Source organism: Pocillopora damicornis, chromosome 1, assembly GCF_964200805.1.
Source record: "Pocillopora damicornis chromosome 1, jaPocDami1.2, whole genome shotgun sequence".
NCBI lineage: Eukaryota > Metazoa > Cnidaria > Anthozoa > Scleractinia > Pocilloporidae > Pocillopora > Pocillopora damicornis.
The window spans coordinates 40,427,507-40,439,907 of record NC_142670.1 but is presented as its reverse complement, the minus strand read 5'-3'; the positions used below and the strand labels follow the sequence as shown (position 1 = coordinate 40,439,907).

Genomic DNA, 12,401 nt, shown 5'->3' with positions numbered 1-12,401 from the left:
CAGCCCAAAAAATGAATTTTTTCTCAAACAAACTAGTATAAGAGCAACTTTGATTAAAATAATTGATTTGATTTGCAGTTCTTAAAGCATGAAAACACTTATGATAAAACGTCAGTCTTTCGCGTCGTCGGTTCCATTAACACGAGTTTTAATCTTAGCAAAGCTGCTCTTCGGCTGTATTTATGAAAGCGATTTCATCAACAATCACAACTTGACGATTAGCGTGCCGTTCAGCGAAGCGAATGCCTGGAGAGTCGGGGCTGGGAACCAATGTCTCGCCGCTCGTTCCACTTTGTAAGCGAAAGATCTGTTCTGAGGCTACTAGTTGTCGAGGAGCGTTTTCTAGTGCCACCATGGACGAAGGCAAGCGAGAGGTACTTATCATTCTTCAATAAGGAGGGGGGCTTTGGGATTTTTGGTTTTGCGGTTTAGATCGGTAAAGAGGGTGGCGGGACAAAGAAAACTAACGAACTGGATGGTAGTAAGCGAATGAAGAAATACAATAACTTGCTTACAATAATACAATAATACGTAACTTGCTAAAGGGCTTCATGAACTGAAAAACGTGTCCACTTCTCGCAGTTAGGTCAGGGTATGAATTCAATAATTAAGTTCACTGCTACTTATGATGGACGACAACGATTTCTTTGGATCACATACAAAGGCATAGATGAATGAAAATATTTTATTCATGCGAACATGAAAGGCTTTCCATCGAATACGCTGTGCAAATGACTACTGAAAAGAAAATCATGAAAGATGACCAAAATGAATTTAAATGTTAGCCTAAAAGTATTTGAACTCCTACAAAAGCTCTTTAAGCTATTTGGCAGTTGTTTCCATCTTAGTCATCACCTTCGCCCATTGAGATATTTGTAATTCCTTTGATATCCAGTTCAAGACAGTTCTCACCCTTCAGGACATCCTACAAAAAAATAAAACAAACGGTAATAAGCCTATGCTTTAGATAAAGGTAAAGAACAAATTCTTCATTTATTTCTTTTTACTCATTGAACGATACACAGCTCTACTGATCATGAATGTGAAAATTTGTATTAAATATTTCTTCTCCCGTTGGATCCATTTTTTGAAGCATTTTCATCAATGTTTGTCAAGTATCATGATGTAATTTCTTTAATCCTGACTTCAAAAGTGATTTAAAGTGATTTGTGATGTTCTTTAACACAAACAAAGTCCTTTTCCTTCACTCAATCGCAACTGAACACAACACACCCATAAATAGGTCAACCCATCAGTGGACCATCTTAGTAACTTACTCCACATAAGTACCATCATTGCGCTAACTAACTTGCAATAAAAGTTACGTCATCTTCGATACCAACAAGATAAACTAGTGAAACAAACATTATTTAGCATATGAGCCCACAAAGAGCTCTTCATATATTTCCTTCTGCTCTATCCCGATGGAAATCCATTTCCTGATGCAAGGAGTACAGACGATCATAAACTTTTTCGGTGACTATTAAATTCTTACGCTTTTCCTCCTTATTTTTTCCTCGAGTGATTCCAAAAGCTCAGAAAATGATGGACGCTTTGTAGAATCCAAACTCCAGCATGACTTCATCATATCGTAGCTGTGAAAAGAAAAACGATTCTGTTTAGTCGCACCTCAGAGTTGAACAACTGTGGCAGACCGGGGTCTTATTCCATTCAAGATTATTTACATTTCATCTGGGCATCCATCCGGCTTGGCTAAAGTTTTTCCTGCTTTCAGAAATTCTATTATTTCCATTCCGCCAAGACCAGAATACGGCATTTTACCTTGAAAGGAAAGTTAAAGAGTTCAGTCTTTGTTAATGGTTTAATCGGCAGCTTGTCTCAGTAAGACGACTAATGATAATTGTTATACAGTAGACTTACTTTGAAAACTCTAATAAGTCGAGAGCATACGTGCAATATACAATAGCGTGTACAGTTGACATGATAACCCAATATCTGCAGCAGATATTGAACATGATGATGAGGATGATGATGTTTTGTTTGGGTATTCGAAATCTTAACTTACTCACATATCCTTTAATATGAAATAGGTAAAAAGTCTCCATGCTAAAACTGTTTACCTCCAGATTCAATCTCCCATAATAACACTCCAAAGGACCATCTGTCGCAAAACAGCACTATTAGGTCATTTTACAATAAAAAAAATTTATTTCTAACGGAATTATGATTCCAAATTGCAATAACGCCATAACCCCACCATTATTACTAGTTATATCTCGATATGACCAGTATTTAAAGGAAAGCATGACTCTGATATAGCATCTGAGCCATATCTTAACATTACAACAGTGCATCAGTATGCTTAGAGCACCCGACTTGTTCTTAGAGCTTCATTATCATGACGAGGGAAGTATCTGCTGCTTAATTTCAGTGGAAAACACTCAGAGACCATAAAATAGCTTCAAAGATTAATCAGTTTTTAGGAACCCTGTTCGCTTATAGCATGTAGCTTTACAATTTTAACTTTCCCTCATAATTCCTCACAGAGTTAACTTACACATCTGTTTTAGTATTGTACGTGTAATCCTCCAAAGACTCAAGAGCCATCCAGCGAACTGGTAATATTCCCTTTTTTTGGAAGAAAAATTTTAAAGCACAGTTTAAGTAAAAACAATCCAGTTTGAAATAATACTGAAAAATAGTACGTACGAAAAATCATGAATTTTTATAGCTGTATATTGAGACGACATCGGCTCAGGGAGATAAAACTGAGATTGCGAGGACCACAAGGGGACTTAGCACCGCCAAAGGATCCCCGAATGCGTTAATTGCTTGAAACGAATTGGAAAATTTAACATATATTAAGACGAAGTTCGAAGATCGTTTTCATATTCATTTTAGACGTGTTACTTCATAAAGTAGGTAAGTTTGAAAGAGCAAAGTGTTCTTTCTGTCGGTTAACGTGTACCGTAACACTTCAAAGGAGGTTGAATCTTTGCAATACGATGTAGCTGGAACTACAGATTTTAGCATGCATTCCATGAAATAAAAATAAGCAATAGTTTGTCGTTTTAACTACTCTTCCCATTTTTTAAACAAGAGAATACTGTATATACCCCGGATGTACTTTCGTATTCACCACTTTCGTAGACATCACGTGACAGACCGAAGTCAGAAACCATGGCAACATTCTTTTCGCCAAGAAGCACGTTTCTTGCTGCAAGGTCACGATGAACACACTAAGAAAGAGAAGCCAAATAAAATCAAATAATCCTCTGGAAAGTAAATATTTCTCTGAATTCGTTATTGGATCTTGAACCTTTTTGCTGGCAAGGTGTAGCATTCCACGAGCTACATCTCTTGCGATCTTCACTTTGTCTTGGGGCGTGAAGTTCATTTCCTTTTTCGAAACACTGTCGTATGGATTTTCTCTATTCTTCTTCAGTTGGTGCAACAAACAGCCATTCGGGGCCAAAGTGACAATCATCAATACTGGCTCTAAAATTTGCGACAAAGTTAAATATTAAAGTCGTGAATCAAGAATTGCAGTTAAGTCTTGAACTGTTTGTGTTGCATAATTGGGAATTTATCATTACAAAGAAGGACGAAACTTGAAAGGAAACTGCAGGTAGAACATCAATAAATATCAACTAAAAGTTACCAGTCTTGGTACAAGCTCCAATAAGACTTAAGACATTGGGATGTTCACCAACTGCGACCATGACTGCAAGCTCGTGAATCAGGTTCCGTCTCTCTGTTTCTGTAGCATTCACTACAAAGAAATATTCTAAGCTTTACTGATATCCAAAGGGCAGGAAATGTGTTTACAAATTTGTATCAAACACTTGAAAGGCATCTAATGCATTTACTTTTAATCAAGAAATCATCAACCAATCATAAATTTTGTAAATCGATCATTCACTTATTAATTTACTGAGCTTATTAACTAAGAAAATCAGTCAAGCAATCAAATTTAAAGCTTTATCAAGAATGTTTACCTTTAAGTTTTTTTACCGCGCAGGCTCTCACTTGTTCTCCCATGCGTACCAAGCCTTTGTACACTTCCCCAAATGCACCTTCTCCCAGCTTGTCTTGGAGAGTAACATCTGATCTGGGAATTTCCGCGCAGTCTCCAACTTTCATGGAGAGCTCAATCTTCAAGAACAATGCAACAGCGAATTACTCTTTCAAACATTAGATCACTGGATAACTTTATCATAAAATTCAAGTCAAATTACCTCTTCTCTCTTCTGTTTTGATTTACATATTGGCCGAAACTTTAAGCAAATAGCCAATATAAATACAGCGGCTAAGAACAAGGGCAAGACTATAACCAACATCAAATCTCTGATGAATCTGTCTGTAAGTTGGAAAAAAGCAAATGCTTATCGTAAGCAAATAACATGAAGCATTAACCTTTCCCGTACAAGCGTTTGTTCAATTTGTGTCTTCAGTAAGAAAAATAGACAACTTGAAACTTTTTTTCCTTGATACCTTTGTTTTTACGTTTGAACTCTTTTATATTACATTAATTTGAGAACAAAGAAAATTACAGCGAAATTATTTAATACTATTGAACACAAGTATCAAACACTATGATCGCGTCTTGTCCTAGCGTTGGATGACATCAGTTGTTATTGTTGACAATTCCCTTTCCTTTTCACTAGCTTGGTGAATTTTCGAACAATTTCCTTTTGGAAGGTACCTGTACACATGTAAAGATCAACTTGGTGCTGGTCATTTGGGGAGGGAGAAACCTACTCTGGGTGTTATTATTACCTGGCAGTGTCATTTGTGTTAACAATACACCCTCTGACCTCCCATACTTATTGGTGCTTGATAATCTGATGGTGTATTCTGTGGAGGGATCTAAGTTCTCCATAATCATCGTGGTCTCAGGGTAAGGAATTGTCCAAAGTGCGGTAAAGTTCTTCAGTCTTGATATCTTTCCCTCTATAGTGTAGTTTTGTATCTGGTATAAGCTCCCATACTCTGGCTCCTCCCATGTCAAAATAAGATATTTTTTCTGTGCATTCTTTACGGAGAAACTTTTAGGGGACCTCGGTGTTTCTAGCGAAAGAAGGAAGAATCAACAATACACAACTAAAAAACAGCAGCTTTAAAACTACACAACCCATATTATGTGGAGTCATTCATTTTTTTTTTTGGGGGGGGGGGGGCTGAGATGATCTGAGAGTAGGGTAGTTCTTATACGCATCTAAAAAGCTTTACCTACCCTGAACCCATATGGAAGTAATTTTAAGCCGATTTCCAAACGACGAACGCATCCGTCCTATCAAATGATTAAGAGCATCATCGTTGTCGGTTGTGTTCGTATTTATTGCTGCAAGGACTTTAATGTCTGCCCTCAAGCTGCCATTTCTAAAAACAAAATTAACAAAATTCTCAAGAATACTTCATCAGCGGTAAATAAGATAATGTTTGTCATGAAAGCTGCTTTTCTCGAATGAACCATTGGCAAGGTACCCAATGCTTCAGTTTAGAAACGTGGGTGAGCGAAAAACCTTTTATATGGAAAGGAAATTCTAAGAGAAACAAAGTAAATTTCATATGAAATGTTAGCTAATTGGCCTCATTTTGAAAGTAAGGGTGTTTAGAAACCAAAAAGTGGCCAATATAGGCTTTAAATGGCCAACGAAATCTTTAAACGAGGATAAAAATAGTTTCTTACCTAAAATGTATAGTTATGACGTCATATATCTTCAAAATAGAAGATTTGTTGAAGTGGTGTTTTATCTAAAAGAAACAAATGTTTTGTTCAAAAACAGAGCATGCAAAAATTTGAAAGCACTACTTTGCCATACACCAATCAAAATTTTATCAAACCAATTGTTCCTTACTGAAATTCTAATGAGTTCAGCCATTTCCAAGAACCTTTTACTGCTACTGTTGAGTAGATCGCGACTGAAATCAGAATCTATAATCAGCTGGAAGTCAACTTGTAATATTTCCTCACCTGAAAATCAACCAAAGAACACAGGGAAGAGATAAAAAGATAAAAAAGGAACACAGATGGATGAAAAAGAAATAGAAAATTACGAACTAAAAAATTTGTTTGGCTGGTTCAAGATTTCCAAACAGTAAAATACGGCTAGTTTAATGCTAAAAAGGTGAGACTTCCAGTTATAAAAGCGGAAGAGAGAAATATGATATAAAGGTCCACCCGTCATGATCAGTGGCATTTGACCTAATTTCCCCACTCATGATAATATAGTTATAGCATCTGCTTGCAACGTGTCATTGGCACCCGGATATCAACAAAGCTCTCAACTGTCGACTGTCAGCTTAATTGAAAGTATTATATACCCCACATACCAGAAGACAGAGTTTTTAAAACAAGGACCGTGCTACTTCGCCCGTGGCCAATTTCATTGAACCCATTGACCATAATCTCATATGCTGTGTTTGGACGGAGCTTCGTAAGAACATCCTGAGTCAGGTTGCTCGTTGTGTTTGCTTCATCATAGAGCTCGGACCCTTTGCTCCGGTATTGAATCCGATAACCCAATAGTTTTTCTTCATGACGAGAGGGAGGTATGTTCTTCCATGAGATTAAAATGGCTGTTGAATTGAGAGGATGGCCTTTAAGGAAAGTGGGAGCCTCTTCTGGAACTGGTAACAAAAGGATAAGTAAAAACTCTCTTTATCTCTTAAACATTTTGGTCCACAGTAAAGAAGATTGTGTTCCTTTAGTTGAACTGGGGCAGAATCTGGAGTCCGAGAGGACTGAGATCATGTTACATTAAAGCCATCAACAAACGATAGAGATCTCTAAACAATAATCTTTCAGCTGCTTAGTCATTATACCATGATCAAAGAAAGCCTTGGAATTAATCTGCTTAAGTCTACTCTTGATCTACGTTTTCTCTAAGACCGACCTTGAGTAATATTGTGAAATCTTCTACAAAATTTGTCTCCACATGAAACAAAGCGAAGGAAATGATGTCACAAAATATGACATCCTAAATTGTTTTTCGTCAGTATCTGAATAATATGTCTGTATATTATGTTCTAAAAAGAGTTTTAAAATGATTCTTTAATTTCATTTATACTTTCAATCTTCCATTTTTACTTGCGCTCTTTGGCTCTCGCATAAGTTCTCTTAATGACTAAATTTACCTCTAGAGGGACATCGAGGTACGTTGCAGTATTCCCATCGAACATTTGGGTCAGTTGTATAACACCATGGTCCATCCGGGGCACTGCTGTCTGGGTTACGACACATGTTCGAGTCATTTTTGAAATTAGCGACATCTTTAGGAATCCGCCAGTGACGATGAGGACACTGAGATTTCCACGATTGACATGTACGACCAGACCGAGTGACGTTCATGTTGCCACGGTAACCAACTCCTACACCGTAGTAACAATCTGACATAAATCACATCTAGATTTTAAGGTACTGTCAAAGTAGCAGGGACTTGTTTAAGGCACTAGTCCGCCGTGCGGTTAACACGATGGGACCAGTTGTGGGGACAAGTCCCTTGACGAGTTTCACTGCTGGTACCTGTTTCACATCGAAATAGCAAAATTTACGGCGCTTTCACTAAAATTCAGCGAACAAGGAGCGATCCTAAACAGGGGAACTGAATTTAGAAAATTAACCCCAAAACATAGAAGAAAACGGTCACGTCAATAAAACAGCATCTTTTCTATCTATAAAATAAGTCAGTCATTTACAATTTTTTTTGTGTTGTTTTTTTGACGAAGGTTCTGTATACTGTATACGCCATGGGAACTAAAATACTGTTCAATGATTGGATTACTCTCATTTAGTCGCAATTGCTAGGACTTGTCGCCTTAACACTTCATACACAGGGACCTGGATAATTTGGGGGAACAAGTCCCGGGAACTTGTTGAATTCGTGGACCATATTTTGTTATCTGCAACTACATTTTGTGGTGAAACTGGGTAGTTCATACGAAAGGACTTGGTCCTCGGGACTAGTCACAGGAACTAGTTGCAGGGACTAGTCCCTTCATTTGTGTCAACCTCATAGAACTTGAAGTGCTACACCGTGGAGTGATGTCGACTGGGATGGCGAGAAGCCTGGATAAAATGTTAGTTACTTTTATGTCATCGCTTGAAGCATAACTTAACATATATAGAAATCATCTATTTTTTATCAAATCTTGATCTTTTTGTTCAAAGCACTATGGACGCATCAGACTGCATTCTGCTAGAGAACGTAGAAAACAGTTCAACAGACCTGTACTTTCAGTGTCATCGCCTATGGGAAATGGAGAAAAGTGAGAGTAGCTGAGGTCAGAAAATATAAAATTGTCTCATCGATATGATGGGCTAAATATATTACAGCTATTTCCTGGCGTTTGATTTTTTTTATATGTTTGTGTCTTCACACAAGCCAATGCACGTGGCTCACATGCTGCCGGAGCGTTCCTTCTTTTCGTGACATTAATTAACGGCTATTTACCAAAGTGGAGGTGGTTACTGGTGGATATTTACCGAGCTGCGAAGCGGCGAGATAAATATCCAGCGCTGACCACGGACACTGTGATGAATAGGTGTTTTAGTAAGTACTAAAATAGTAGGGTGATATAGCACATAAAAGATGATTTTAACTCATTTATTCTTGCAACGATCACAATATTTTCGGGCGCAAATTCCGCGCGAATTGATCGGAGGTAAAGAGCAAAGAATTTTCGGAGATTGAGCAGCCAATCAGAACGCACCTCCAAAGCTATCCGCTGTTTTAGAATATACTAAGTATAACTATTCCCCAAAGATGGGATTCTTATCAATCGCTAGTAACCTCTCCCCCTCCTCCCTCTGCACTTCGGAAAATTTCCCCGACAAATCGCTGGTACCCATTAATACACCTGGGAGGGGAGAGGCACCACATGGTGCAATATATCTTCTCCCAGATACACAGCGCAATGAACCTGTTAAACCCAAAGGGTTCTTTAACTCTCAAACAACATGACCAGATGATGAGGGTAACTTTTTCAAATAAAGGAGTTAACGATGACGCTGCTATACTTACCAGGAAGATCGTACCATTGATAGCACTCAGGAGCATCGCCACCATTAGCAGCAGCAAATTTAGAGCTCGAGCAATTTAACATGTCTATGAAGTATTGAAAGGCTGGTAGTCCTCTGATCAAGGCAATTTCCCTTTGGCAAACGACTTGCAAATATTCGCATGAGCTGCGACAAATACAGCGCTCTTTAAGCTGAGCCAATGATTCATCGCAGTGGGGGAAAATATAGGCACAGAACAAGTCTTTAACTGGGAGCCTGCACTCCGGCGCCAACCCACTGAAAACTTTAAAGTAACGGTTAAAGTTCACAGCTTCCCTTTCACCAGATTCCAATGTGGACTGATCACCATAAACGTATAGACTTCTGGTTATGTTTTTGCAGAATTCGCCTTCATACTCGTAAAATATACAGGAAGCGTTTTTTGCGGAGGTATTCACTGGAGGAAATGCTGGAATGCAGCTGTAGATATAGAAACAATGAAGAGGAAATAATGTATGGGCATGTAAATGAATAAATATATGATATAGGAAGATGAATGAATAAACAAGTATATACAACTGAAAGAAATATTATACAGAGCTCTTAGCTTTAGCACTTCAGTGGAATGTTAAGCGTACCAACCTTGCATTAGAATGCACTTGAATGGGGTTAATTTCTGTTTATCGGTAAAAGAAAGTAAAGTAAATGATTATTAAAATAATATTTATTGTAATAAAATTTTATAATAAAACTTTTTAATAGAAAAAGGGGAAAAATCTCATTTAATAACATAACTGAGTTTTTATATAACTGCTTATTGATGGATGTACTGCAAACGTGCCATACGTTTTATTTGCCAGGGCAGTTCGTACAGTCTCGCACTTAAGCTTTGTAGAAATTCAGTTGCCGTGAATAGCTTTTCATCGTTATCTCCCTCCTCCGAGAGTAAAACGTCTCTATCATGTATTATCACTCGGCTGTGATCAGCATAGCATCTGAATCAAAAATGAATAGAACTTTTTCTACCAACCGCAACGAGCCAAGATGGCGCTCAAGAAGGTAAGAGCAACTATGGTCCAGACTTGAGTCATTTCTATGTCGTAAAGGTGGTTACCAGTGTAAAAACTTCAATCTAATATAAAGATGTAAAGACAAACACGAACATTAATTCGCTTACCGTACAGTCAATAACTTTGATACAAAACGGATAAACATTTTAAATTCTAAGCAAACCGAAAAAGAGCGATTAATCAGTAAACTCGATACGCGGAGAGACATGAATATCTATAAATTAGAATCGAGTCATTACATAACACCAAATTGTCATGTATCATCCGAAATCAGCTAAATCAGTTGAATTCGATTATTAAGTTGAAAGAATCTGCACGAACATATTTCTAACGACTCCTACCATTCTTCTCCAGAATATACGTGAACCTGGATGTTATTCTTTCCTGGATCATAATTATCTTAAAGACGACCTGCGATCCCTAATGGAACAATAGGGTTCAGTAGCGCAGAAATTAATTAAAAATGATATACAGATGTCAAAGTGAAATGTGATCATCATCATACAGATGTCGTTGAAAATGATGTTCGCAGCACTTAAAATGCCAATTTGCTGGACGGCAAATCTGACTCTTCACACGCTACGTGGTTAGCCTGTGTAGATATTCTGTTTGAGAATCGCTTTCTCGTTGTACGATATCAGTTTGTCACCCATCGTGGCGGAGATTGGTTTCTAAGTGGATCTAAATATGCTTAAAATACAGTCACCACTGCAAACGAGTTCAACTCAGTTAGGCAACCAAAGTTGTTCTTCACGGCTGTTCTTGACGCCAGTTTAGAGACTAATCACCCCACAAGACCATCCACAAAGTTAAGAGTCTATTGCTTACCAACCCTCTGATAGATGTGGTATTTTCCTCTGCAAATAGTTTATAGCAGGATAAACAATACTCTACCAAAGCGCTGGATCCTGTTTCATACTCAACCCGCTGCGACGTGACGTTTCAGTGAAACCAAGAAAAGCACGTCGTTGTAAATAAACTAAACACAAATATGTGTCAGCCTCTTAAAATGAGAGCAACGCTCGATACAATTTTTGAAGAGAATTCATTTATCATTTGTAGCACAACATTCGAATAATTTTGCTCGCACGCTTGAACGAATATCACTCACGACTTTGAATACCTTCTAACCGACTACTGTCTTCCCTTACAAGGCTTTTTCCTTTTTGGTTCTGCTCTCTAATACTTCACCATAATTTTCAGCACGAAAGCGTGAGTTAAGAAAGCTGATAGCGAATAAACAGCCAAGCGAACAACACTAACCTCTTGCCATCATTCAGTTGCAAAAATTAACAGAGAAACGAGCAGTATGTCAAGCATGTCAATTCGTGTCTTGACGTGTCGAGAATGACCGAGAGTAGACTCAAATTAATAATTTGTGGCGCGTGACTTGATTGTGATGGGGTGACGTCTGCTTCTATTGCGAACTTGGAGTCAAGTTTTTCTGTACCAGTTTCGCACTGAAGCTCATCGAAGGTCTTGTTTTGTTTTAAATAGCACTTTTAGCGACAACATACTCAACCTCATTCCCTCCCTTCTCCTCCATCGAGAGAGGGAGAGAAAGCCCTGAAAACGAGGTTGTGACGTACATAAACACTTTGTCTTTCCTTCCACTGCTTTAAAGAAAGTGAGAGAGTCTTTGGAAGCCAAGGCCTGCACCTCAGCTTACTCTTTAAATACGTGGGGCCATTTTGTCTTCTGTGGATGATAGCTAACTACTCCTATGTGCGAGCCCTCGGGGTCATTCGGGCAGCGTTTATGTATTCTCTTTGATTTGGCTGCAAGAAAGGCTCGGAATTGTTAAGGTGAGGGGAACAAACCTCGGTCACAACTTGAAACCAGTAAGGTGATGTTTGGTCGTATCAATTTAGTTGATAATGTGAATTAGCCCCCGGAGAGAAATTCTAAAGCTGACGTTTCACTCTGACGAAGGGGTAACCTTCAAAACAGTCAGCTTTAGATTCTCTCATCGGTGGCTAATTCGCATTATCAACTCAGTTGATACAACTAAATTTTCTGGTATTTCGGATGCTCTACCACTGAACCATAGGAGACTTGTGACTGGGCCTCTTAACTAGTTCCTTGGTGACAAATTTAAAGTGTCTGCATACTGCAAGGATAGGAATGTCGATATATGATGCTTTTGCGCAGTGATCATAAACTAAGTCTGTTGTCGTTTGATTTTTGTTTCTATCGTCATATCTCCTCTCCGTATCGTTACGAATCTGTTTCTAGTTTTAGTTTTCTTGGTATCTTAGTAGTTCTAATAATGTCTTTACGAGGGGAGCTCGACAGAACTCGATGTAGGAGGTTTTACCTCATTTTTTTGTGGAAAACGCAAAGGAATCTCTCCTTAATCCAGTAAC

General features: G+C 38.2%; 1 protein-coding gene across 12 annotated transcripts; it reads right to left on the bottom strand.

Moving 5' to 3' along the window:
* Positions 1-667: 667 nt before the first annotated feature.
* LOC149053873 (tyrosine-protein kinase transmembrane receptor Ror2-like) lies at positions 668-11,582 on the bottom strand. 12 transcript variants are annotated; one of them, XM_089196849.1, is made up of 21 exons: positions 11,299-11,582; positions 9,996-10,097; positions 9,608-9,641; positions 8,988-9,445; positions 8,193-8,213; positions 7,102-7,353; positions 6,298-6,594; positions 5,823-5,938; positions 5,654-5,718; positions 5,198-5,343; positions 4,741-5,031; positions 4,200-4,321; positions 3,960-4,116; positions 3,623-3,733; positions 3,281-3,459; positions 3,078-3,200; positions 2,519-2,589; positions 2,082-2,122; positions 1,686-1,782; positions 1,496-1,595; positions 668-925 (listed from the first exon to the last, which is right to left on the bottom strand). In XM_089196849.1, exons 2-21 carry the CDS (start codon positions 10,054-10,056, stop codon positions 845-847), a joined length of 2,823 nt encoding a protein of 940 aa, XP_089052975.1. In that variant the 5' UTR covers positions 10,057-10,097; positions 11,299-11,582; the 3' UTR covers positions 668-844. The 12 variants fall into 12 exon arrangements, 9 of the variants coding, with proteins under 9 accessions (XP_089052975.1, XP_089052983.1, XP_089052986.1 ...); XM_089196857.1 differs by having other exon boundaries at positions 10,864-11,343; XR_016183797.1 differs by lacking the exon at positions 2,082-2,122.
* Between the last annotated feature and the right edge of the window lie 819 nt (positions 11,583-12,401).

Coding starts and splice junctions, on each gene's coding strand:
- LOC149053873 (XM_089196830.1), bottom strand. CDS start 10,056: ATGACTCAAGTCTGGACCATAGTTGCTCTTACCTTCTTGAGCGCCATC. Junction 3,460..3,622: donor TGGAGCTTGTACCAAGACTG/GTAACTTTTAGT, acceptor CGCAAATTTTAG/AGCCAGTATTGATGATTGTC. Junction 2,590..3,077: donor AATACGAAAGTACATCCGGG/GTATATACAGTA, acceptor TTCCAAAAAAAG/GGAATATTACCAGTTCGCTG.